Here is a 23084-nt window from a genome sequence, read left to right on the forward strand (position 1 = left end):
ACGAAAGAGAATGAAGAGAATCCGAATTTCGATCTGAACGAAACCAGTATTCATTGCAATCCACTTCGAAATCTCCATTATTCTTTCATGTGAGGTTGTGCATAGTAGAGACCACAAGGCCCGCACAGCCAAGTCACATTTTGTGAATAAAAAAATAATAAAAAAACAAAAAAAAATAAAAAAAACTTAATAAAAACCCTAAAAAAAATCGCAAAAGTAGTGAAAAAACAACATACTCTAATTAGATACAAAAAAAAACGTGTGTGTGACTAATTCATTGCTACCGATTTCTTTACGTTGTATGAATAATTTGTCAATTGATTATTTTCATCATTTAAACATTCTTGATTGCTGGTGTGAAGCTATTATAAAACACAAATTTTCAACAAAAGAATTTCTTCAAATTCGTGTAAAAAGAATAAATTTTCAAGAAAATGGCGTTGGCGTCTTTATATGTAGGTGATTTACATCCGGATATCACCGAAGCAATGTTATTCGAGAAATTTTCCTCAACTGGGCCAGTTCTGTCTATTAGAGTATGTCGCGACGTGGTTACGCGTCGTTCTCTTGGCTATGCATACGTCAATTTTCAGCAGCCTGCCGACGGTAAGTCTTTCAATTTTAATTACCTGAAGAAAAAAGAAATTGCAAAAAAATCCACTTTTCTCATTGTACACGTGGTCCTCTTCCATATAGTCGATATGCATTTTTTTCGTGTCTCCCAAAATTTACGTATTCCAAGATGGCGACGAGTCTTTTTTGTAGACTGTGTAGAATTATTTTGCATGTTATTTACTAACTGTCAATATTGAACTCAGCATTTCATCACATTTCATCCAATGTAATTTTTCGGTTTTTAATGGAACGATTTTCTGAACATGATTTCGCTTCTTTGTTTAAATCGGGCAGTCAATGCGTATTTAAATCGGTGGTTATTTCTCATCATTGAAGTAATCGCTATAAACATACGCGATAAAATGTTTTTTTGTAAAAACAAGACTAATTGCATTCCAATAGTGCAATGGTTCCAAATTTACATACATTTTCCAGCATACAAAACATACAAAAAACTGACCGCTTCGATTCCAACAAATTAATATAAAAGCTGCTGTAAATGAAAAAAAAAATCGAGATTGCTGCATAGTCGTCAAGGTCTCCCATGATATATTTTTTTTTTCAATCTCGCCAACTGATCCGAATCACATTCAAATAAACGTGAAACTTGTTCACCTTTCACATATTTTTGTTGATTGTGCTTTTATATCGTCTACGGGCATGTTTTACCTGTAGTATTGAACAGTACGTACATTTTTAATTGCGGTGCGAATGAGTGAATGCTGTTTTTAAAACATGCCAGTTATAGGTCAACGTATGCAAAAAGAAATTTTTTTTCTACAAAAATAATTTTCAGTAAATTCGTCTCGAAAGTCTCTTGATCTCAAAAATTTCCATTGTTTTTATGACAATTGCAACAAAAAGTCGGTGGTATTCCCATTATAATCGATATAAGTGTGTCGTCGATCGCGTCGATCCATAGCCACATTTTTGCAGAATCGAAAATATGTAATGAGGCGAGACACAACGACATACAAATTATTAAACTGTTTTCAGTTATTATCAGGCATGCAGTGCATGGGTAAATAGATGGATAATGCGGTGAATCATTCGTTCAATATTTTTGTTCAAGCTGCAAATGGCAGCATATCTCTGTTTTGAATTTTAAATATTTATTTCAAAAATACAATGACGTTGTATTTCGTATTGTACTAATATCTGCTCTGTCTTAATCGCTACTGGCCGTTAATGTAGAAAAACATTTACGATTTGTATCCATGATGTAATTTTATGTTCAAAAATATGATATTGTAAACGGAAACTGAATGTTCTGATAGCGTCGAAATTTGACAAATAATTTAGACAAAAATTCCATGAGTCATCGTTTGAGGGCTCTGCTATGGCAATTGCAGCTACAATTTGAAACAAAAGTAAAATGCGAAATGTATGGTAGTGTGCGTTAATCCCTTAAATTATGGTACCATGCATTGGAATGTGTATATTGAAATTGTGTATACTATATTACTATACACGTTGTATACGTACAGCGTTCGTATACTTCGGTTAATTTTGGCTTCATAGTTTTTGCTACGTAAAACCAGTCTATAAATGCCTATGCCACATTTTAGCGACTCTGAGCTGCATAAAAGATGACTCGTCATCAACCGTTCGAACTGATGACTAATGGTATTTATGACATTTTGAGTTACCACAACCTGTCGGTCAATTATGATAATTCTTAAAAAAATTCTCGGACTCGAAACTAACCAATTCGAATCTGGTCGAAAAATGTTCTCTTATGGACTAACGTCTTGATTCTATTGTTTCAGCTGAACGTGCCTTGGACACAATGAATTTTGATTTATTGAAAGGACGCCCAATACGCATTATGTGGTCTCAACGTGACCCGTCGCTTCGTAAATCCGGCGTGGGTAACGTGTTCATTAAGAACCTGGACAAAGCCATTGACAATAAGGCAATGTACGATACGTTTTCGGCGTTTGGCAACATTTTGAGCTGCAAGGTTGCCCAAGATGACAAAGGTGTTTCGAAGGGATATGGATTCGTACATTTTGAAACGGAGGAGGCAGCGTCGATGTCTATCGAAAAAGTAAACGGTATGTTACTCAACGACAAAAAGGTATTCGTTGGCCGCTTCATTCCGCGCAAGGAACGCGAGAAGGTTCTCGGCGAGAAGAACAAGTTATTCACAAATGTCTACGTCAAAAACTTCGGTAATGATGTGTTGGACGAAACGCTGGAAAAGATGTTCGGGCAATACGGTAACATAACGAGTCACAAAGTTATGTCCAAAGATGATGGCCAATCGTGTGGATTCGGTTTCGTTGCATTCGAAAATGCTGAAGCTGCCGAAGCTGCTGTGCAGGTAAGTGTTTGCAATGTGGCTGGATGTCATTATTGAACTTGCCACAGACCTTCTTACGTTGATCCTAACGACACACCATTTTCTTGCAGGCACTGAATGGTACAGAATTATCGAATGGAAAAGTTTTGTATGTCGGCCGAGCACAGAAGAAGGCTGAACGACAAATGGAATTGAAACGTAAATTTGAGCAACTGAAAATTGAGCGTTTGAACCGTTATCACGGTGTCAATTTGTACGTCAAGAATCTTGACGATACCATCGATGACGATCGTTTGCGCAAAGAATTCCACAGTTTCGGAACCATTACATCGGCAAAGGTGATGATGGAAGATGGTCGCTCAAAGGGATTCGGTTTTGTTTGCTTCTCCGATCCGGAAGAAGCAACAAAAGCTGTTACCGAAATGAATGGAAGAATCTGCGGAACAAAACCGTTGTACGTTGCATTAGCTCAGCGTAAAGAAGAACGTAAAGCTCATTTGGCCGCACAATACATCAACCGTCTGTCGAACAGTCGCATTACACAAATGGGCATGATGTATCCACCAAATGCTGCAAGCGGATACTTTGTACCGCACATTCAGCCGCAACGTTTCTATGGCCCACAAGTCCAACAAATTCGCAACACTCCCCGATGGGCCGCACAACCAGTTCGTCCATCAAGTGGACAGAATGTTAACGCTGCCGTTGCCGTCGCCAGTGGCTATCCGAATATGGGCGCATCAGCTGCATCGTCCCAATTCCGTCAAGGTGCTGGAGGTGTTCGCGGACCACAAGGCATTGCCGGAAGTCAGGCTGCACAAGCCAATTCAGTCTTGCGAAACCCAGCTCGACCAATCACTGGACAGCAACCAGCTGGAGGAATTCAGGTAAATTAAAACAGAAAATTGGCAATTTGCATCGAATTTTCATTGAAATTTTTGCTCTTCCTTAGTCCCGTCCAATGCCGACACAGGTGCCACCAGCCAATCAAGCTCGTACGCAGAGTTTCAAGTACACAAACAGCATGCGCAATCCACCAACTCAAAACGTTGCTATGGTTCCATCCCAAACAAATGTTCAAGCTGTACATGTCAAAGGTAGGTTCAGAATCCTCTTTAGCAGTCTCATTTCAATTGTTCTTTGCAATTAGCAAATTTTTCAATCGTTATGATTGAATCGGGTGCTCCGTTTGCTTAATAGTCATTTGTTGGACACTAAAAAAGCTTTTACTTCATCAGTCTGACTGTATAACTCCCGATCGCTTGCCGGAGCTTTTATCTTGTATTTTTGTCGATATTTTCTAATGAAATGCTTCAATTGTTTTTTCAGGTCAAGAACCGCTCACAGCAACAATGTTGGCGGCTGCTCAACCATCTGATCAAAAGCAAATGCTTGGTGAACGCTTGTTCCCCATCATCGAACAGATGAATCCGGCTGCAGCTGGTAAAATCACCGGCATGTTGTTGGAAATTGACAATTCGGAATTGTTGCACATGTTGGAGAACCGGGAATCGCTTAAAGCGAAAGTTGAAGAGGCCGTTGCCGTACTTCAAGCTCATCAAGCCAAGAAGGCTGTTACCGCTCCCGGAAATCTGGAATAAAAATTTACATCTCCATCGATGAAAATGCAATCAATCCAAGTTTAAAATTAATGAATTCCGATTAACATTTGAAAATTAAATATTTTTTTTTCTTCCTATCTTCGGCGGGGATGTAATTTGGATTGTTTGAAACATACAAACATTCTCCACCAAAAATTTTGTTTACTCGATACACCTATGTTCATTTAAATTTAAATTTTGTTTTCAGCATTAACATTATTTCCACTTGATGAAACTTACAACCACAACAAGAAAACTTAAAAAAAAAATACATTTTCAATGAATCGACTCCTTTTCAAGCTTATCTTTTCTTTCGTGGAGCGGGAATCGATAAAGTCTAAAATGTAGATGTGAAAATTAACAAACTTTTCTTTTTTATTTAAATGATGAAAACCATACAATGAACCTAAGTAAAAAAATAATAAAAAAAAAAAAAATATGAAAAAAAACCTTAATTTGAAATGGCTTTTGAAACATGTATGTGTGCACGTGTGTGTTTCCAAATATGATTTCGAATTATGTGCGTCAAAAAAATTGAAAAAATGTGGACGAAAAAAAAACGCAAAAAATCTGGCAACTCAGTCTAAACAAAAAAATCGTAAACTTATAAAAAAAATCGTAAAAAAAATATAAAAAATGAAGGAACCATAAAAAAGATGCAAACAATCGCAACTGACAAGCATGTAGAAGTTCCAAGTATAAAATGAAATCCGTCAATTTGAATAAGACCCGAAGTTCTAATATCCTTTAGGCATAGGGTCGACAAAATGAGGAGTTCAATTCAAACTCGGACGACACTAAACAAATTTTTTATTATTTCTTTAAACTTTTTCTGTTTTTTACCTTTTCATATTTTTTTCCCTCTAACAAAGCAAAATTGAATTTTTGTGCAAGTATTCTGTTTCTTGAAGAAGAAAATTCTAATTTTTTTTTGTTTATTTTAATTTGTAAAATAATATACTTGTAGCGTTGCACCTAAACGAAAATGGTTAAAAAATTGAAAAATAAAAAATAGAAAAAATGAAACAAAAAAACAAGAAAAAAAAACTAAAAATCTACAACCAAGAAGTGCTTTGAAGTATTGTGTGTTGTACGCGCATTGTGGACGGCACATACTTTTTACTGATAAAAAAAGACGAAAATTAGTGAACAAACACAGGTTGAAGCAACAGAAATTTTTTTTCTCTATTTCCATCGATCGATCAGATCAGTAAAAGTGAAAATAATTAAAAACAAAAGGAAAAGAAAAAACAACCCACTAAAGAACACCATCAAAAAAGGATTATCTTGATAAAATTTAAAACATCAAATGAAAATTTAATATATTTAAACAAAAAAAAAACCAACCAAAAGCAAGCAAAACCGTGTCGGAACTTAAGTCAAATTTCAATTTCAAATGATATTTTGGGAAAAGAACAAAACACAGAAAAATAAATTGAAATTCCATCGAAAGAGAACCGTGTTTGAAATTTGATTTAAGATTCGAATCAAAATTATTATAAGTTCGGGAAACAAAGTTATAATTCGCCGTTTTAAAACCAGCATTTTTTTGATAATAATAACATAAGAGAGAAGAACAGTGGAGGACAATGAAATAAATGAAACATTTTAAATCAACAATGACTGCAGTTTTTGTTTTTTGATATATGAAACTGTAAATTTTCGTATTTTTAATGCAAATTGTTAATTTTGAATATAGTTCGTCATTACCATAAAAGTAATAAGAAAAACTTAAAGGAAAAAAATTATTTTTTTTTCTTTTTTTTTACTTGTGTATAATCAGGATTATTTTTCGAATCAATAAATAAATATCATTTGAAAAATGGTTTCTTTTGACTGGGTGCAATATATATGACATTCTCGACATTCTTCAAAGATCATCGTTTTTGGACGACCTTTGTACATATATAATAATTGCCTCGATAGTCTGTTCTTCTATAGACTGTTAAATGATGAGATACAGAAGGAATTGAAATTCGAACATCCATCGGACCAGTTATTTTAATAAGGGATGTGTCACAATTCACAATGTATTTGAAATTGTAGACGGATGAACGTGGAGCCAATCAAAGAGACAAATAATGCTAAAAACAAACGAGGCATTGGAAACGTGTTTTGGTCCAATTTTTCATGACGAAATTTTCGAAACTGTCAAATGAAGTTAGAACTTTTTATATTCAAAACATAGAGTGTAACTCTACGATTCAAAATCGCGACTGCTCAACGCACTTCAAGCAAAAGTGATACTCTAAATAGGGTATTGAAACTTGACAGTGCTCCATACAAAATTTTACACTGTAAAAAGAGTGGGGATAAAATTTCATACAAAATAGTACTCTATTTAGCAGCTGTCATTAATAGCACTTTTACTTGAAGTGCGTTGGACTGTTGCATCTGTCAATGAGTTTTGAGCATAACAAAATGTCGCCATAAATTTGAATATTTTCAACAGATAGTTGGACAAAATACCGCTGACTTCATAAAATTATGGTAAAAATGGTGCGTTTAAATTACCCGATATGCTTTTAAATAGAAGACGCACCCAGAGTATATAAACACTGAAGGTAATGCAAATCCACAGTTACTCACGGCAATGAAAGTAAATAGATAGGTATGGCCAAACGTTCAAATTTGTTCTAGCCGGAGCACATACGGATTTGCATGGCGCCACCTCAAACGAACTCAGGGCAAATTTCCACTAGAAATGAGTTCGTTTGAGGTAACGCCATGCAAATCCGTATGTGCTCCGACTTGTATGGACTGGCCAAGGTATGGCCAAACGTTCAAATTTGTTCTAGCAGTGCAAATTTCCACTAGAAATGAGTTCGTTTGAGGTGGCGCCATGCAAATCCGTATGTGCTCCGACTTGTATGGACTGGCCATACCTACTTATCTACTTTCATTGACTCACGGATCCAAACTTTCAGGTGAATTTTAGCTCCGTCACATATAAAATTCGTTTGCGTCAAGTTGTATTTAGTGGTGAAATTGAAGGGCCGTCATGTTGCACAATTCTAAGCTAGACAACATACGAAAATGAATTCACCTGAAAGTTTGGATCCGTAATTTCTCTGATCCGTTGAGGGTCTGAATTACCTTCAGTGTTTATATACTTTGGACGCACCTACCAAAGTATATAAACACTGAAGGTAACGCAAATCCGCAAGAACACACGGACCCCTACTCAAGGCTGTATACTTTGGGGAGGTCACGCAGATGCAGATACGCGGGTTACACACCACGTTTCATACAAAAAATTCACCACGCCATACATATTCAATTTTGGTGAATTTGTTTGTATGGAAAAGGTGTGTTCCCGCGTATCTAATAAAATGGCGATCTGCGTGACCTCCCCAAAGTATACAGCCTTGCCCCTACTTTCGGGTGAAAATTGTTTTTATAATGTTGGACACAAGTCAAATTCACTTTGTTAGGTTGCAACACATGCTAAAACTCAATACTAAACAACACACTTCCAACAACATTATCACGCCAAACGTCACGGATGCAACATAACAAATCTTGCTATTCCTTGAGGATTTGCGTTAGCTTCAGTATGTATATTTACCATGGCACCTACGGCGTTAATATGTGTGATTCATTCTCTGACATTGCCTTAAATGCTTTGACAAAATATACCTAGATTCTATGTCATAGAGTGGTATATTTCGTACGATAAAATGTGTCCCCAACATCAATTTGTATAAGATACACATTTCGTACGGTTTTACACCAATCCATGTACGCGTTGACGCTTTTGATAGTTCAATTTGCCCAATGCTGTATACTTTGGCGCTAGAGGTCTCGATTATAATCGAGAGGTCCAGTGTTCAAATCCGCGGCTGGGCAAGATGATTTTTCCTTCATTCGCTTTCTATGTAACACTCGTAGATATTGTAATATATCGAATGTCCTTCAAAGTATACAGCCTAATGCTTGGTAATTCATTGCACTCGGAATCAATTTTGTGAATTCGCAAACTCACTCGTGTGGTTTTAAGCAACTCGCTTTGGAAACGGTTATTTTGACTCGTGTAGTTGCATACCTCGCCTTCGGCTCGGATATGCAAACTCTACACTTGTCAAAATAACCGTTTCCAAAGCTTGTTGCTTATAACCACACTTGTGAGTTCGGCTCGTATCACAAAATTGATCCCTCATGTAATGAACTACCTCCGCAACATCCAATGTAATCTACTATTGCTTGCTTTGACACGAGCACACATACATAGATCCCATTCGTTCATACTTATTTACGTATCTTTTAGGTAGTCAACATTAGGCATTATCGCGATTTCATCTGCTATCGACAGCAACGACAAAAAAGAAAGATGATCGGTGTCCGGTTAATGCATTCTTAAATTGCGAAATATATATCAAAACGATTGAGGTATCAGAGGTTAAGCTATACTTTCAACAAATGAAGTAACAGATTTAATCATTTTATCGCGATAAGTTAGTTTGTTGAAGGCAAAATAATCATTTCATGTGGATTCAATTTTATTTTATCTTCGTCATGGACAATTTGACTTGTTAGCATTTAATTAGAAAAGTCAATTCTTATGGCAAGTCTTGACGAAAACTCGTACATATTTACAACACCAGTGTAAAATCAGCAACAATAGCATTTTCCACAGCAAGTGGGATGACCTATCTCGCGATAGTTATTTCCGCATCGTGCCCGAGCTCTAGCTGAAGAAACGAAAAAAACAACAACGGTTCAATCGACTATCAAAATCACACAAAAGAAATTGTCTTACAAGCATCTCCCCAGCAATCATGAGGACAATCGAAAATTCCACGTTTAACAATTGTGGATTTTTCTTCTGAGACAGAAGCGCCTTGCACAATCGTTGCCAATACGAATAAAGCAGCGACAATCGCAACAAACGTTTTCAAAAATTTCATGATGATGATTTCTTTTCAACTAAAACTGTTTTCTTTTCAACTGAAACTGATTTCTTAGTGCAACGTGTTGTTTCACTGTAATAGTTCGGATTTCGAACCAAACTGAAGATCATAGGCTGAGTGTTCAATTATTTATATGATTTTTGTCATTAAATGCTGCGTAAAAACGATTTTATGGCAAGAGATCGTTCATAAAACACTTCCTGTCGTCTTGCAGAATTTAGGACTCCCTCACCTGTAGATTTCGTCCTATATATACCTTATAACATGCATGAGCTACGTTTTCATATTCCCACTCCACATTCATAGAAGATTAGTGAACGTCTACTAAAAGATAACTATCAGTAAGATCCAATACAGTTTTTATTGATATGTATATTATCAACGAACTACTTGCAATATGGTTTTCATTTAATTGACTAACATAAATTTTCACCAAAAACATTTTGCATAAGTTATTAAATGTGGCATAATATTTAACCTTTTGGGTGGTCTTTATGGTGACATTGCAGAACAAAAAAGTAGGACACTAAATGAATCATTAAATACTCACCATCTTGTTCTGTAAAAAATATTGTCGATATAAAGGAAGGTTTCACCTACAATTTAAAGCAGGATATTGCACTGGTCTAGTAAATGTGTTAATAAACGAATATTTTCTAATTTTTTACTCTACGTTATTGCCAGTAGTGCGTTGACAGTTATTTGCTTCTGAGAAGTATCATTACATCAGTTCGTTTCAAGAAAAACCACACGCTTATATTAATTGCATTATTGCATTATTACTACCTTAAGATCATATTGCTATGAATATTTTTGCGGGGGAAAACCCCGGTTGTATAAACAGTTTCACACTTTTGTTTGTGACGTAAAATCAGTGCCTATTTTAAAAGAATAAAATTCTTAAACATTTTGATTTTTAAGCGATATCTACATAACAGTCACAACACGACAATTTCCTATTTTCCTCCCTTTGTTAACAATAGTAGGTACGTACGTCTGTCCAAAATAATTATTTTGGTTCTAGATATCTCAAAATATATCGTGCGTAATAAATGCTAATTAATGGAAATTCACACTTACCTCAAAATAATTAGCAAGAATATTCATGCGACTTTTTCATGTTCTTAGCAAGGCTGTAAACTTTGAAGAAGTCACGCAGATATAGATACGCGGGTGACACACCACACTTGATGATAACATGGCGGATTTCATACAAAACTTCACCTATTGTGATGATTAGATTGTCATCGCCGTGATGTGGTGAATTTTTTTTTTGTATGTAAAATCATCCCGCGTATCTAATAAAATGGCTGTCTGCGTGACTTGCGTAACCTACCCAAAGTTTACAGCCTTGGTTATTAGTATCAAACGTTGTAAGCATTCTCTTTACACTTACAGAGTATGTGCTACACAAGAAGAAGAACTGTTGGAATATAAGAACATCAACAAAACTGAGACATGAATTTCTTACTAACTATTTTGAGGTGAATGTAAATTCGAAAATAATGTGCATCTATTGAAATTAAATTTCCCATTCCTATGAGATATTTGTGATTGACATTGTAAGTGCGACATAGAATTTGAATTTTTTAATAAGTAATGAAACTCAAGGTTGCATTGCGTTGTGTGAACTTTCTTACTTTATATACGTATATGGTGGACGTGTTTTTTTAGGCACTTTCGCTTGTCGCACTCACTTCGTTCCAAGGCTGTATACTTTGGGGAGGTCACGCAGATGCAGATACGGGAGTTACACACCACATTTCACACAAAAAATTCACCACACCATACAAATTCAATTTTGGTGAGTTTGTTTGTATGAAACGTTTGGAAAAGGTGTGTTCCCGCGTATCTAATAAAATGACGATCGGCGTGACCTTCCCAAAGTATACAGCCTTGACTTCGTTCGGGATACAACCGTCCACCACAGATAGGGTAATAGTTATTTGTGTATCTGTTACGGAAGGTATACTTTAGGCAATTTTGCAGGTTGTAGCCCGAATGAAGTAAGGGCGACAAGCAAAAGTTGCCCAAGGAAAATAACTATTACCGTCTTCGACGGCAAACGAAGAAGCTTAGCTGCCGAAATGAATTTAATCTGCTGCCCATACCATACCATACCATTTATACCAATCACCAACTTCATCATAGATCACTTTGACAATTATTGTCTGGTAAAAATTTGTTGATCTAGAAGAGCGCCAAGCACAGCGGTATTTAAGAACACGTTTTTGTAAGAAAAGCTGATAACCATTTTCTAATTAACAGTTTTACCTTGTCTTTGTGGTAAGCATCCCCGCAATTTTTTTTTTTTTTTTGGTGAAATGTAATGTTTCAATGAAATTTAATTTTTATTTTCAACAGTGCGAAAATATGTGGAAAAAGCAAAACAACGAATACATTGATATTTGCAATGGGCCTGAATCACTCGCTTGTGATATAAATCCTCCAAGTGCGGTCTTCGCTAGGCTACAAGCGAGTGGATGTTTAATGGGCAAACCCAAAAACAATCATGGATCGAAGTTGTGCCGTGAAATCGGTAATAAACAATTTGCTGAATCCAAGTGGATAGAAGCTATCGGATTATATAATCGGGCGATATGCGCTGCAAAAAACGTTTCATCTGAATTGGTTGGTTTAGCCTACGCCAATCGATCGGCGTGTTTCTTCGAGTTACAAATGTACGAAAAATGTTTGGTAGACATAACTCTTGCGAAGGAAGCAAACTTTCCACAACGATTGATGGCTAAGTTAGATAAACGTCGTGACGACTGTTTGAATTTCATCGAATCTGGCTCTAACCCCGTGCCATTCGAGCCGAAATTGAGCTTCGAAAGTCATCCAAAATTTACGGGAATGGCAAACGTTTTGGAGATTAAACTGGACAGTGAATTTGGCCGTCATATTACTGTCACGTGTGACATTGATGTTGGCAAAATAGTCGTAATGGAAAAAGCTTTTATGACCGCTTATCGGTACGAAAAGTTTAGAAGATGCGACACTTGCATGATGAAGGACACTAACTTGATACCGTGCACAAGATGCACCGACACAATGTTTCATTCCAGTGAATGTAAGGCCAGCGATTTTCATAAGGTCGAATGTGGTATGTATACATTGCCTATCGATGCCGAAGATTACAATGACAACCAGCGTCACATCATTCGAAGTATTCTACAAGCCGTTAATATGTTTGCAACTGCGGAGGAATTACAGCAGTTTGTCGAGGATGCCATTTTCAGCGATAGCATGGAAATCCCCGAATCACTTTTAGATGAAAAGTCGAACTATCGCGAATTTGTGAAACTTTGGCACGAACCGAATGTGTACCTACGGGATATGTTTGGGCAGCAGGTCTACTTTGTCCACAAGAAACTTCTGGACCATCCAACAATTGGATCGAAGTTCAATACAAAGGAAACGCAACGTTTTCTAATGCATTTGGTTGCGCAACATTATTGTATCATCAATTACTCCGGCAACATTGTATTCGACAATTCTGATGATCTCGTCGGATGGAACTTTGAAGAGTTTCGATCCGTGATCGCAATGTATATGAATCATTCGTGTGCACCGAATGCAACATTGGTTTCCTTCGACGGATACAATGTAATTGTCACAATTCGACCGATCAAAGCCGGTGAGCAAGTGTTTTTGTCGTATTTCAGAAACGACAAAATTCAACATTCAACAATCGATCGTAAGAAGTACATCTTGGCGCGGTGTCGATTCAACTGCAACTGTGAGCGATGTAACGGAAAGTCATTGCCGAGTGGGGAACGTAACGAAATGAAGAAGGACGAATGTTTTCGCTACATCGAACGGAACAAACCGAAAATCAATTTTCTGGTTGAGGGACCTATCCAAACGCCAGCGGCTAAAGAGTTGGAAGAAAAATGTATTGAGTTTTTGAACCGATACGGTCGTAAGATTTGGTGCAATGAAATTGATTTTGTTACGGACTGCTACAGACGTTTGCTGGCTGCAAAGTTCAATAATAAGATTCATTTTTAGAAAAAGGTCATGTGAGACACTGATAGATATAATTTTGTAACCTAACGTTCTGGAATTTAATAAACTTTTGTCGAACAAGAAAAATGTTTTGTCTTAAATTGTTTCTAGCAATTTCTTTACACATCCAATTTTACGTGATCTTATTTTGAGTTTAACTCATCATGTAAGTAAATCCGACTCTCTATAATTCCTCATACATAAAATGGAGCAAAAACTATTGAGTAGTTGGAATTAATATAATGGAACTAAGCGCAATGACACCGACCATCTTAATACATCCTTAAAGACGAACTTGTCAACAAATTAAATCCAAATGGACTTTGCTAACATATATGGTCAGTTTTCCTCATCTTGATTTTGTATACCAAAGTAATTTTTAGGTGTCGATGCTGAGTGTGTAACCTTTCACTCCCTGCAAAAGAATTCTTAATCGGTGAATTACCTGGGTCTCCAGAATTCTTAATCTATATTCTGTGAATAATTAAAAAAGGTCTTTTCGCTCACATTCTGACGCAATTTCATCAATTCTTCGTTAATATCGGTCTTTCTATGTCTAATAACAATTAAAAATTATTTGCCCGCCCAATTTCAAATTTGTTTCGTGCAGAGCATTTTAAACAGAATATTTTGACATTTCCGTTTAATCCGCTCTTTCGATAAAAAAAGTTGTCGAAAAGCCACTGAGAAAAGAGTAATCGAGAGAAAAATATCATTACATGCCCATCATTCGTTCAAAGTGGTCAAGTGTAGTCAAGGCGGCTAAAGACAAGAATTTATTTAACTCGAATCACTGACAATAATTTGTTTCTAAAAATCAATCTGGTTATCAGCACCAATTGTAAATAAATAAAATTAAATAAAAATAAGAATCGTATGTGATATTGATTGTTACAGTGAAAATTCCACGTCGATTAAGTTTTTTCATCGGATTTGGTTTGAATAGAAAGGTATGTAGTTTTATTATGTACATCAGTTCATTTGTATTGTTTGTAAAAAAACGAAGAAATAATTAGTCATGTCGCATAACCTCATTCCAAAGCACTCTTTGATTAAAGTGCAGCATCTAATCTGAGATAACATTCCATTGAAAGCTCATCTTGATAACTGATATAAATACTGATACACAACCCTATATGGAAGGCATAATTTATTTGTAATTTGTTTTTCGTTTGTTCTGGGCTACAGAAAAATGTGCAAGAATGCATACAGAAACGAAGGTGCCGTTATACACTTATAATGTATAAAGCTTTTTTTTGTCTATCGAATCCAATACATGTGATGTGTTCTATTTTTTGTTTCAATTGTTTAAAAAAAAAATTGGTGCGTGTTTTTCAGTGATACGGTGACGAGTCATCATTAATATTATTTCGTTATTTATTTGATTAAAAAAATCGCTCCTGATCGGTGTATATATTTTGCATTGAGTCGTCAGGTCAAAATTCGCATCGAAAATTTTATTTTATTTTTTTAATTATTGGTGAGATAATGTAACAGGCGTTGTTGCTCCTACATATTTTCACTCGTTTATCTGCTGTTGATATTTCGTTGTAGGTGCTGGAGTCGATTTTATTTTAAAATTAAAAATTTCAACCTCCTTGTTCAGCTCATGGAGTTCGTATCGTAATCACTGTAATCACAAGACGACGGCATAAACGGGTACCAACCAAGCGAATTCCAGTAAACATATGATGGGAGCCTGTTAAGGACATAGAAATTTGTAATTTATGCAACAAGTTGAGAAATCAGGGAGCCCCACTCCTCCTTGATTCCTTAAATCTCCTTGATTTTCAAAAATCCTTCTGAAACCTCCTTAATCTCCTCAAACTCCTTATTTTTAGTTTCACTTAACTAAAGTGAACATCTAACATTTTAATTCTGACTGTGGAACCATATATATTCAAAACCGTTCCTCGCTTACTTCACCAAAAAAAAACTCATGAAACCAAAATAATTCAACAAATGAGATCGATAGTGCTAAAAGGTACTTGCAAAACCCTATTGCTGGCAACTTAATCATTTATTGTCAATCATTTGTTAACCTTCGTCTTGTGTGTATCGTGTTTGAGAAAAGTTTGGCCATCCGGTTAAGTTAGCCAATGCGTATTTATTCCTTAATCATAGGAATGCTGATCCTGAGCGAGGATTTAGCGTAAATAGATTTGTGTTTCCCGAAATTTCAAGGAGCAGCTCTTAGAAACGATTGCGGCTATTCGGATAGTTAGAATATTTTGTATTTCTACGATAACGTGGAAGATTTTCTAATTAAGGTAAGCGATGTAGTAGCTGACCGGCTAAGCAATTTTTCAACTTTGGTCATCAGTATCTCAAGATGATTTCGATGAAGCTAAGTTTTTCCTTCGTCAGAATTTAATTTGATCTGTTCCCATTCCGTAGAATATCAGAACTATTTACAATTAATTAATTTTTATTGTAAAAAACTAATTTTACTGAAGCACTGTTTTTGGTGCAGTAGCTGACCACAAAAAAACGAGTGTTTTTATACCTGACCAGTCTTGTTGCAGTAGTTGACCGCTACAAAATTTAGACATTTTTCAAATTTTTCGCAATAGTTTCGCATTATTCGACACATTTTCACTCTTAATTCACTGATATTAACCAATTTCAATGATAAAAACGCATAAAAACACAAAATATCAACGAATTCTAATCACAACATTTTGTACACAACAATGCACATGGAAGGTGAATTTGTCACATGAAGAAAAATGTACGGAATTTGGTGCGGTCAACTACACAAACATCGCATATTTTTGATGCAATGTTTTGACCACCATGTAATTAATCAAATATTAACTTTTAGACGCTATTTATGTTAATAATATTAATTGTCGAACTATTTACTACGTAAAAACACCAAAACTTTGTCCGTTAATAATTCTTTTGTCAATAAAAACCTTAAATTAGACCACACCGATCTTACGATTTTCTTAAGAAATGTGCAACTTTGTACTGAGATGGTGCACTGGTTTCATTTGATGGTTTTATCAAATAAGTAAACATAATAATCGCATTATTTTCATGAAAAAATTAATCTTTAGGCTCTAAAGATTAATTAGAACGTTAATTTGCGTATTTTCATTCGTAATTATTTTCCAAAACTGATAAATAATGTAGCTGGTCAGGTACACTTGCACGGTCAGCAACTACATCGTTTACCTTATTCGAAAATTGTTAGACCTCTGCTCGTCGGCCCGTAAAAGATATTTTATACATTTAGATGTAGAAAAAGAGCGAATGGCGTAATTAGCAAAATCGAAACAAAACGAGTCAGACAAAAACCATAAGAAAGAGGCCAAAATTCAAAGCATCGAAGTTGAAAGAGCAGAGGAAACTTTAAAGTTAAAAGTCGCCGCAAAGTTAATTGATAATAGTAATTACACTTCGTCAGCTGTAGTTAGCGAACGTAAATTAAATAAATCATCAGTGGCCAAGGCACATGTGATTTTCAATGCAGGCATTACAAGTAGCAAGAAGATAAAATCAAAAAAATTTAAAAAAAAATTAAGTAACAAGGCTAATTTTTTAAAAATCTAACTACGTGAACTTAGGGTACGTTGGGTATCTTATCTAGAGTAAACATTTTTTTTGGAAAAATCTTCGATAAAATATTTGTGAAAAATTCGGAAAATATTTTCCAAAGAATATTCTCTGAGAAACACCAAAAAATCTACTTCATATATCCTTAATATGACTTTGGAAAGTCAAAAAAAAATTCGAATTCATCAAATTTAATCCAAAATCTCATATTTTAAAAATCCTGAAATGCTCCTTAAATTATATTATCGAAATATTCTGCTCTATTCCTTAAAAAGGAGGTCGAATTTTGAGTGGTCTCCCTGAGAAATGGGGTGGTTTTTGTCACTAGATGTGATATGCTCAAACGAGCGAAGCGAGTTATGCCTTTTGGAATTTTTCTTGTGATGTGGCCTCTTTCCGTGAAAAGTTGTGTTGATTTTATGCATTTTCGCTTATTGGTTTCGCTTCGTTCACTCGCGAAATTGTACAACGAATGTGTAAATAACTATTTTTAAAGCATAGACAATAAAATTATACTGTTGGATAATACCCCACCCCTTCAAAGTTCAAGTGTAAAGGTATTTTTGTCGAATAATTGACAGGTCTGTGTGAGATATAGGCGAGCGTGTGATAGCTCAAACTAAAGGGTAAATGTTCAACGTTTTTCATAGTGTAGGAACATTTTCCGGATTTTCTATTTTCCCTAAGATTTTTCCAGCGTCTCTTCAAATTGAGGTTATAAATCTTAAGTTTAAAATTACATAATTTTTTAAAATTATTGCATTCGACATTTGTGACCAAAACATTCATTTCGACATTCTTTTTGATTTTTTACAACTGTGGCATCCGAGACCACACCAGACCTACTGCCACGCTTTTCTTCGATGTGCATTTTAAATTAAGGAAAGTAACTGTCAACGATGTTGAGGAGTAAAATGTTGGCTGACTTCTGTATCTTACAAGGCTAATATCCACCCATTATCCAGGCAGTATTCAATTGTTGATTACAATAAATGACGCTACAACTCTCATCGGTTTCCTACGTCTAGTTATGAATAAATTAGAGGTTTGAGTGTCTCTCAAGAGAAATCGTTCAACTATAAAAAGCGTCATTATTACCTTCGTGTCCAACTCATTAACCGTTTTTTCTACGTTTCTACGTGCTCATCCTTTTAACCCTTTTAGTTCATCTCACATATTTGTGACGCATACACTTTTAAGGTCGTCGACTTGTTCTGTTCATTACAGGTTTCATTTCAATTTGGAAAGTTGAATGAGCGATGTCAGAGGAGGAGAAAAAAAAGGTGGTGAAGATTTTGCGGTCGCTACTCATATCTAGCCCACAAAAAGGAAAATCTATTCGTGAGTTGGTTCGCGACTACCGTGAGGAGGCTGGGACAGCAATTCCAATATTCGGATGCAGAAACGTTGAAGATTTCCTGCGTGGAACCGGCGAGTTCGTAATCGAAAATTTTCGCGGCGAACTCATAATCTACGAGAAACCAAATGCAGAGAGGTAATTTTCCATCGATTTTTGTTTCACATTGATTTTGCTCTAACATCTGTTTAATTCAGCTGGCACATCTCAAAACTGGTAGCTGAACAGGCGAAGCCTAAGAGAAGATCGGCGGCACCATCTAACAGATTTCGACAACCGTTACGGCCACCTAACTTTCCACCTCAACAACGTACCAATACCAATTACAATTTGCGACCGCTAACAAAAGCAATATTTCCGAAGAGACCAATGCAGTACACCCCGCAAAACGCTTATGTGCATCCGAACTCCAGAGCACCGACCATGGAATTTACATTCGATCAGTACAAAGATAAAAGCGAAGAGAAGAAAGAGACATCGAACAACCGTTTGGCAAATGATAACCCGATCCGATCCTCTGAGAGAATTCCACCAAGAGAGACTCAAAAACACGAAAATCAATCGGCTAAACCGTTACAGCTTGACGAATACGGAAGACGCATCAATCAAAATATATCGGCTAAACTGTCACAGTCTGACGACTTGAGAAATCGAATCAATCAAAATATGTCGGCTAAACCGTTGCAGTCCGACGACTTAAGAAATCGAATCAATGAAAAGCGCGAAAAACAGTCCGATGTTATTGACCTAACTGTTGACGATTCAGATGGATCAAAAGGTTCTCGCTATGAGGCGCGTCAGAATAACGTTCAATTGGACAAAAAGCCCCCCGCAATAACTCCAAGAACTTCCGACAGTTTACCATCGAACCAACAAGATCCACAGAATGCACCGACAAAACAATCCAATGCTCATCTACCGCTGGCGAAAAATAATCCATTTTATTTCGATGTCAGTAAGCCACCATCCACGACGATACAGTTCACTCGTATGCAAGATCGTCTCAAACTTCTGCCGAAATTGGATGCTTCGAATTCGATTCAAAGTGTCACCATGAATACTGAACGGAAATCCGTCAACGATAGACTCCAATTGGCGAGACAGGTACCTCCCGTACCCAATGTAAGTATTTTCGATTAAATTTCGATCACAAATTGTTATGCGAAAAGACATGAGGGGCCGCAAGGAGATCTAACTTATGTATGCCGTGGGTTGTAGATAAAAATACCGACGCCACAACCATCTCCTGTGATACCATCTCCTGTGACACCATCTCCTGCGATACCATCGAGTCCTACTGTACGATCGTCCGAAATAGATTTGTTGGATTACTGTAAGGAAAATGGACTGAGTGCTCCGAAATTCAAGATTTTCAAAGTCGATAAACGCTATCAGTGTCATGTCACGGTAAGAAAATATTACGCGAAGGCCCATTAACATAATCAAATCTTGTGCTAATCGTTTCCACATCTGCAGATTGACAATACACGATACTCAAGCTATCCGACAGACTACGATACCGAAACAGAAGCACGAACCGAAACAGCCAAGCATGCAATGCAACGACTAATTTCTATTCGTGACCAGCAGAGATACGACATATGTATGGACAGTGAAGTGGATTTAGCCATCAAAATCTACAACTGCTTGAAAGAGTATCCAACTGGCGTGTTTTCGAAGAAAATTCCCGAAGAGTTTCTGTAAATTGAACATCGAATATGTTTCACGTGGACAATAAAATCGATCCGACACATTTTTCTAGGTCGGTGCACCGACAACTGTTGCCTTCAGATTGGATGACCACTCTGGCCAAGCATCCCGAATGGTTCACCATTGACGAATGTATTAACGATCACATTGTTTATGCTGTTGAGGCAGCCGTGCTAGGTAGGTTAATTACTGATTTCGTATTGGAAATATTGGATTGCCGAAGACATTGTCTAGCTGTAATGTCGCCTGACTTGATTCTAACTCGACGTTGCTTCAAGACTTGTTCCTTAAACTGTATTGAGCAATGCAGAAGGTTTTTGTCTGTTAGGACACAGCAATTTTCGTAACACTTCTTATGCAACTTGATTCCATATTAGTGGAACAGTTGCAGTTGTAGCTATACGACTGACATTTTTGTTATGCCTGGCAGTTCTTTCTTCTTTTAATTAATTTTTATTCTTTCCATTTTAAAGAACAAAAGATGGATAAGCTAGACTTACCCTGGCACGACGAGTATTGGAGTCTCATCATAACATGTACCGTTTCAACCGCCGAAATTTGGGGCCGTTTAATTGGCAAAGAATACAGCGTGAGTAGTCACACTTGTCCGCATTTCGAAGAATCTGTTTTCACGTTTTTTACGTAAACTTTCCAGAATGCATTGGATTCGCTGGTGACTGACATTGAATTGGAGTTGCTGAAGAACAAACAAGTTCCCACTTGCTTCAACGTGGGTCAAATTTATTTGACTTTGATGAATGAGTGCGCCTATCGCATCCGTGTCGAAAAAGTGAACGAGGCGAAGAGACAGTGTCTGTGTTTCGGTGTGGACGAGGGCGATCAGCGGTGGTATTCCATGGACGAAATGTACGTGTGTCAAAATAAGTTTTTGAAACTTGCACCACAAGCGATCCGCTTCGCATTGCACGGAATGGAGGACTTTGACGAAAATAAATTTGCCAAGAAGCATCTGGAAGAGACACTGCTCAGCAGTCCACCATTGATTGGTCAAGTATTCACCAAAGCCGAAGAATTCATGGCACAAGAAGCAGCGCCAGATGTGGTACCGGTGATACAAATAGTTCTATACGATACTTCGACGGCGGAAGACATTAACTTGCACCAGGTGATCGTCGATAAGATCTGTGCCGATATAGCCGAACCGGAATTGAACCATGCGGAGTTAACGAAAGTGAATGTGTCACATATATCTGACGACGGAGACATTTTCATTCAGTTGCATCAGAACGGCGTACATTATGTCAATAAGTTGATTCACAAACTGACCCAATCAGACCTGCCCAACCGACATCAAACGTTACCAGCAAGCAATACTGCGAATAATACTCTGTTCTTGGTGTTCGATGAAGAGACACACAAGTGGTGTCGCGGCAAATTTATCAATGAAATGAAGGAACTTAAGGCAAATAAAATGCTGTTCGTTGACATTGGAAAGACGAAAAGTGTCCCATTGACGAAGATATACCGGCTCGAGTCGATAAGCCAAGCGCTTTTAACATTCCCACCGCAAGCAATGCAAGTCAAGTTGAAGGGGCTTACGCAATTTCCACAGCATTTAGTGTCAACATTACGTGGATACTTCATGGGCGATACGAAAGCATATGTACGAGCAGCCTAATTTTGTCGAAGGACAGCGAGTTTAATTCTGCGCTTTGTTTTACAGGTGATGAAGATGAACATCACCAGCAGTATTCCGGAAGTGAATCTGTACTATTGCAGAGGTTCCGACATGATAAGCGTGAACGAGTGCCTTAAAACGGACTTGGAACGTCAACAGTGAGTTTACTTTACGTTCGGGGTTCAGTTGATTCATAATTCGGACATTCTTTCGTTGCAGATCAAACGAATCGTTGTACTCTCGACAGAGTAGCATCACTTCCAATTCTAGTCGAGAACCAAAAACTCCAGACAATTTGTCGCATTTTAATAATTTGACGCTAAACGGTCCGAAGTTGCCCAAATTCCATCCGCCTGACGTTGGCGATCACTTTGACATTGAGGTCGTGATGACAGCAACTCCAGCCAATTTCATGGTAAGTTTTGATCGAAATTTCGTCTCATTTTGTTGAATCTTCAGCGTTGAATGTCTGAATCGGTTTTAAGATTCGACCAATCAAGCATATGCGACAGTGGGTACAGCAAATGAAAAGCTTGCAAGATTACTGCACTAAAAGTCGCGATGCATTGACATTGGATAAGGTACGAGAAGACGATGCATACGCCTGTTTGCATTCGGATGGCAGGTGGTACCGGTAAGTGACGTCAACGAACGGTTAACTTGACAAGCTGGTTTAACACAAACACTGAATTCACAGAGTGGTTGTTGAGCGCCACCTTGTCACGAAAATTTTGGTATCATTTTGCGATATCGGCGACATTGACTGCATCGACGATGTGACGAGATTAAAAATTTTACCGAACGAATATCGCGATCTGCCGAAATTGGCAATGACTGCCCGACTGTATGGCATCAAGCCGGTGAACGATTTATGGGAAATGGATGATACGATTGAGTTCAATCGACTGGTTTCGGGCCAGAAATTCCAAGCAATTGTCGGCAGAATCATCGCAGCGGACAAAGTAGACGATAATGCTGTGTTGGAAATACAGCTGATCGACGTGTCGAACGAGTATGACATCATTATCAACGATCAATTGGTTGATTTTGGTCGAGCGATCCGATGTTAAATTGAAATGTGAAAGTTATCGTAAGTTTTCATTTAAGTTAAGTTACGTTATTCCATTGAAAGGAATTTTAATTACCATTTACGATTACGAATTTGAAAGATGTTTGAAAATACAGAATATTTTGTAATTGAGTTACAATTTCGATGCAAAACAGAAAATGTTCTAAGATTTTATGGTCGAAGCCTGGAGTAACTCTGCGAGATTTAACTGTCTTGAAATTGAAACTGTTACAGGGAATCAGGGATAATTATAGAAAGCATGTATGCGATGTGCCAAAATATTCATTAAGAACAGACCTGACACAC

General features: G+C 36.9%; 3 protein-coding genes and 2 long non-coding RNA genes across 7 annotated transcripts; 3 read left to right on the forward strand and 2 right to left on the reverse strand.

Annotated features, from left to right (window-relative positions):
- The first annotated feature begins 28 nt into the window (after positions 1-28).
- On the forward strand, positions 29-5931 carry LOC119071175 (polyadenylate-binding protein). Its single transcript, XM_037175943.1, has 5 exons — positions 29-606; positions 2385-2941; positions 3031-3807; positions 3873-4017; positions 4250-5931. Exons 1-5 carry the CDS (start codon positions 435-437, stop codon positions 4519-4521), a joined length of 1923 nt encoding a protein of 640 aa, XP_037031838.1. The 5' UTR covers positions 29-434; the 3' UTR covers positions 4522-5931.
- A 3071-nt stretch (positions 5932-9002) lies between these two features.
- On the reverse strand, positions 9003-9548 carry LOC119071347. Its single transcript, XR_005086615.1, has 2 exons — positions 9281-9548; positions 9003-9212 (listed from the first exon to the last, which is right to left on the reverse strand). It is a non-coding gene; the product is annotated as an uncharacterized LOC119071347 (long non-coding RNA).
- A 1966-nt stretch (positions 9549-11514) lies between these two features.
- On the forward strand, positions 11515-13529 carry LOC119071195 (SET and MYND domain-containing protein DDB_G0273589-like). Of its 2 annotated transcripts, none has more exons than XM_037175981.1 (2): positions 11515-11718; positions 11801-13529. In XM_037175981.1, the coding sequence occupies exon 2, from the start codon at positions 11805-11807 to the stop codon at positions 13443-13445; it is 1641 nt and encodes a 546-aa protein (XP_037031876.1). In that variant the 5' UTR covers positions 11515-11718; positions 11801-11804; the 3' UTR covers positions 13446-13529. The 2 variants fall into 2 exon arrangements, with proteins under 2 accessions (XP_037031876.1, XP_037031875.1); XM_037175980.1 differs by having other exon boundaries at positions 11515-11717; positions 11796-13529.
- A 610-nt stretch (positions 13530-14139) lies between these two features.
- On the forward strand, positions 14140-22936 carry LOC119071138. 2 transcript variants are annotated; one of them, XM_037175832.1, is made up of 12 exons: positions 14140-14392; positions 18231-18498; positions 18558-19482; positions 19579-19767; positions 19837-20060; positions 20123-20247; positions 20544-20659; positions 20726-21694; positions 21755-21867; positions 21929-22124; positions 22195-22343; positions 22407-22936. In XM_037175832.1, the coding sequence occupies exons 2-12, from the start codon at positions 18263-18265 to the stop codon at positions 22777-22779; spliced, it is 3615 nt and encodes a 1204-aa protein (XP_037031727.1). In that variant the 5' UTR covers positions 14140-14392; positions 18231-18262; the 3' UTR covers positions 22780-22936. The 2 variants fall into 2 exon arrangements, with proteins under 2 accessions (XP_037031727.1, XP_037031728.1); XM_037175833.1 differs by lacking the exon at positions 14140-14392 and adding an exon at positions 14600-14662.
- LOC119071363 lies at positions 20123-20532 on the reverse strand. Its single transcript, XR_005086630.1, has 2 exons — positions 20364-20532; positions 20123-20327 (listed from the first exon to the last, which is right to left on the reverse strand). It is a non-coding gene; the product is annotated as an uncharacterized LOC119071363 (long non-coding RNA).
- Positions 22937-23084: the final 148 nt, after the last annotated feature.

The sequence above is a fragment of the Bradysia coprophila genome (assembly GCF_014529535.1).
Source record: "Bradysia coprophila strain Holo2 chromosome IV unlocalized genomic scaffold, BU_Bcop_v1 contig_144, whole genome shotgun sequence".
Lineage (NCBI taxonomy): Eukaryota > Metazoa > Arthropoda > Insecta > Diptera > Sciaridae > Bradysia > Bradysia coprophila.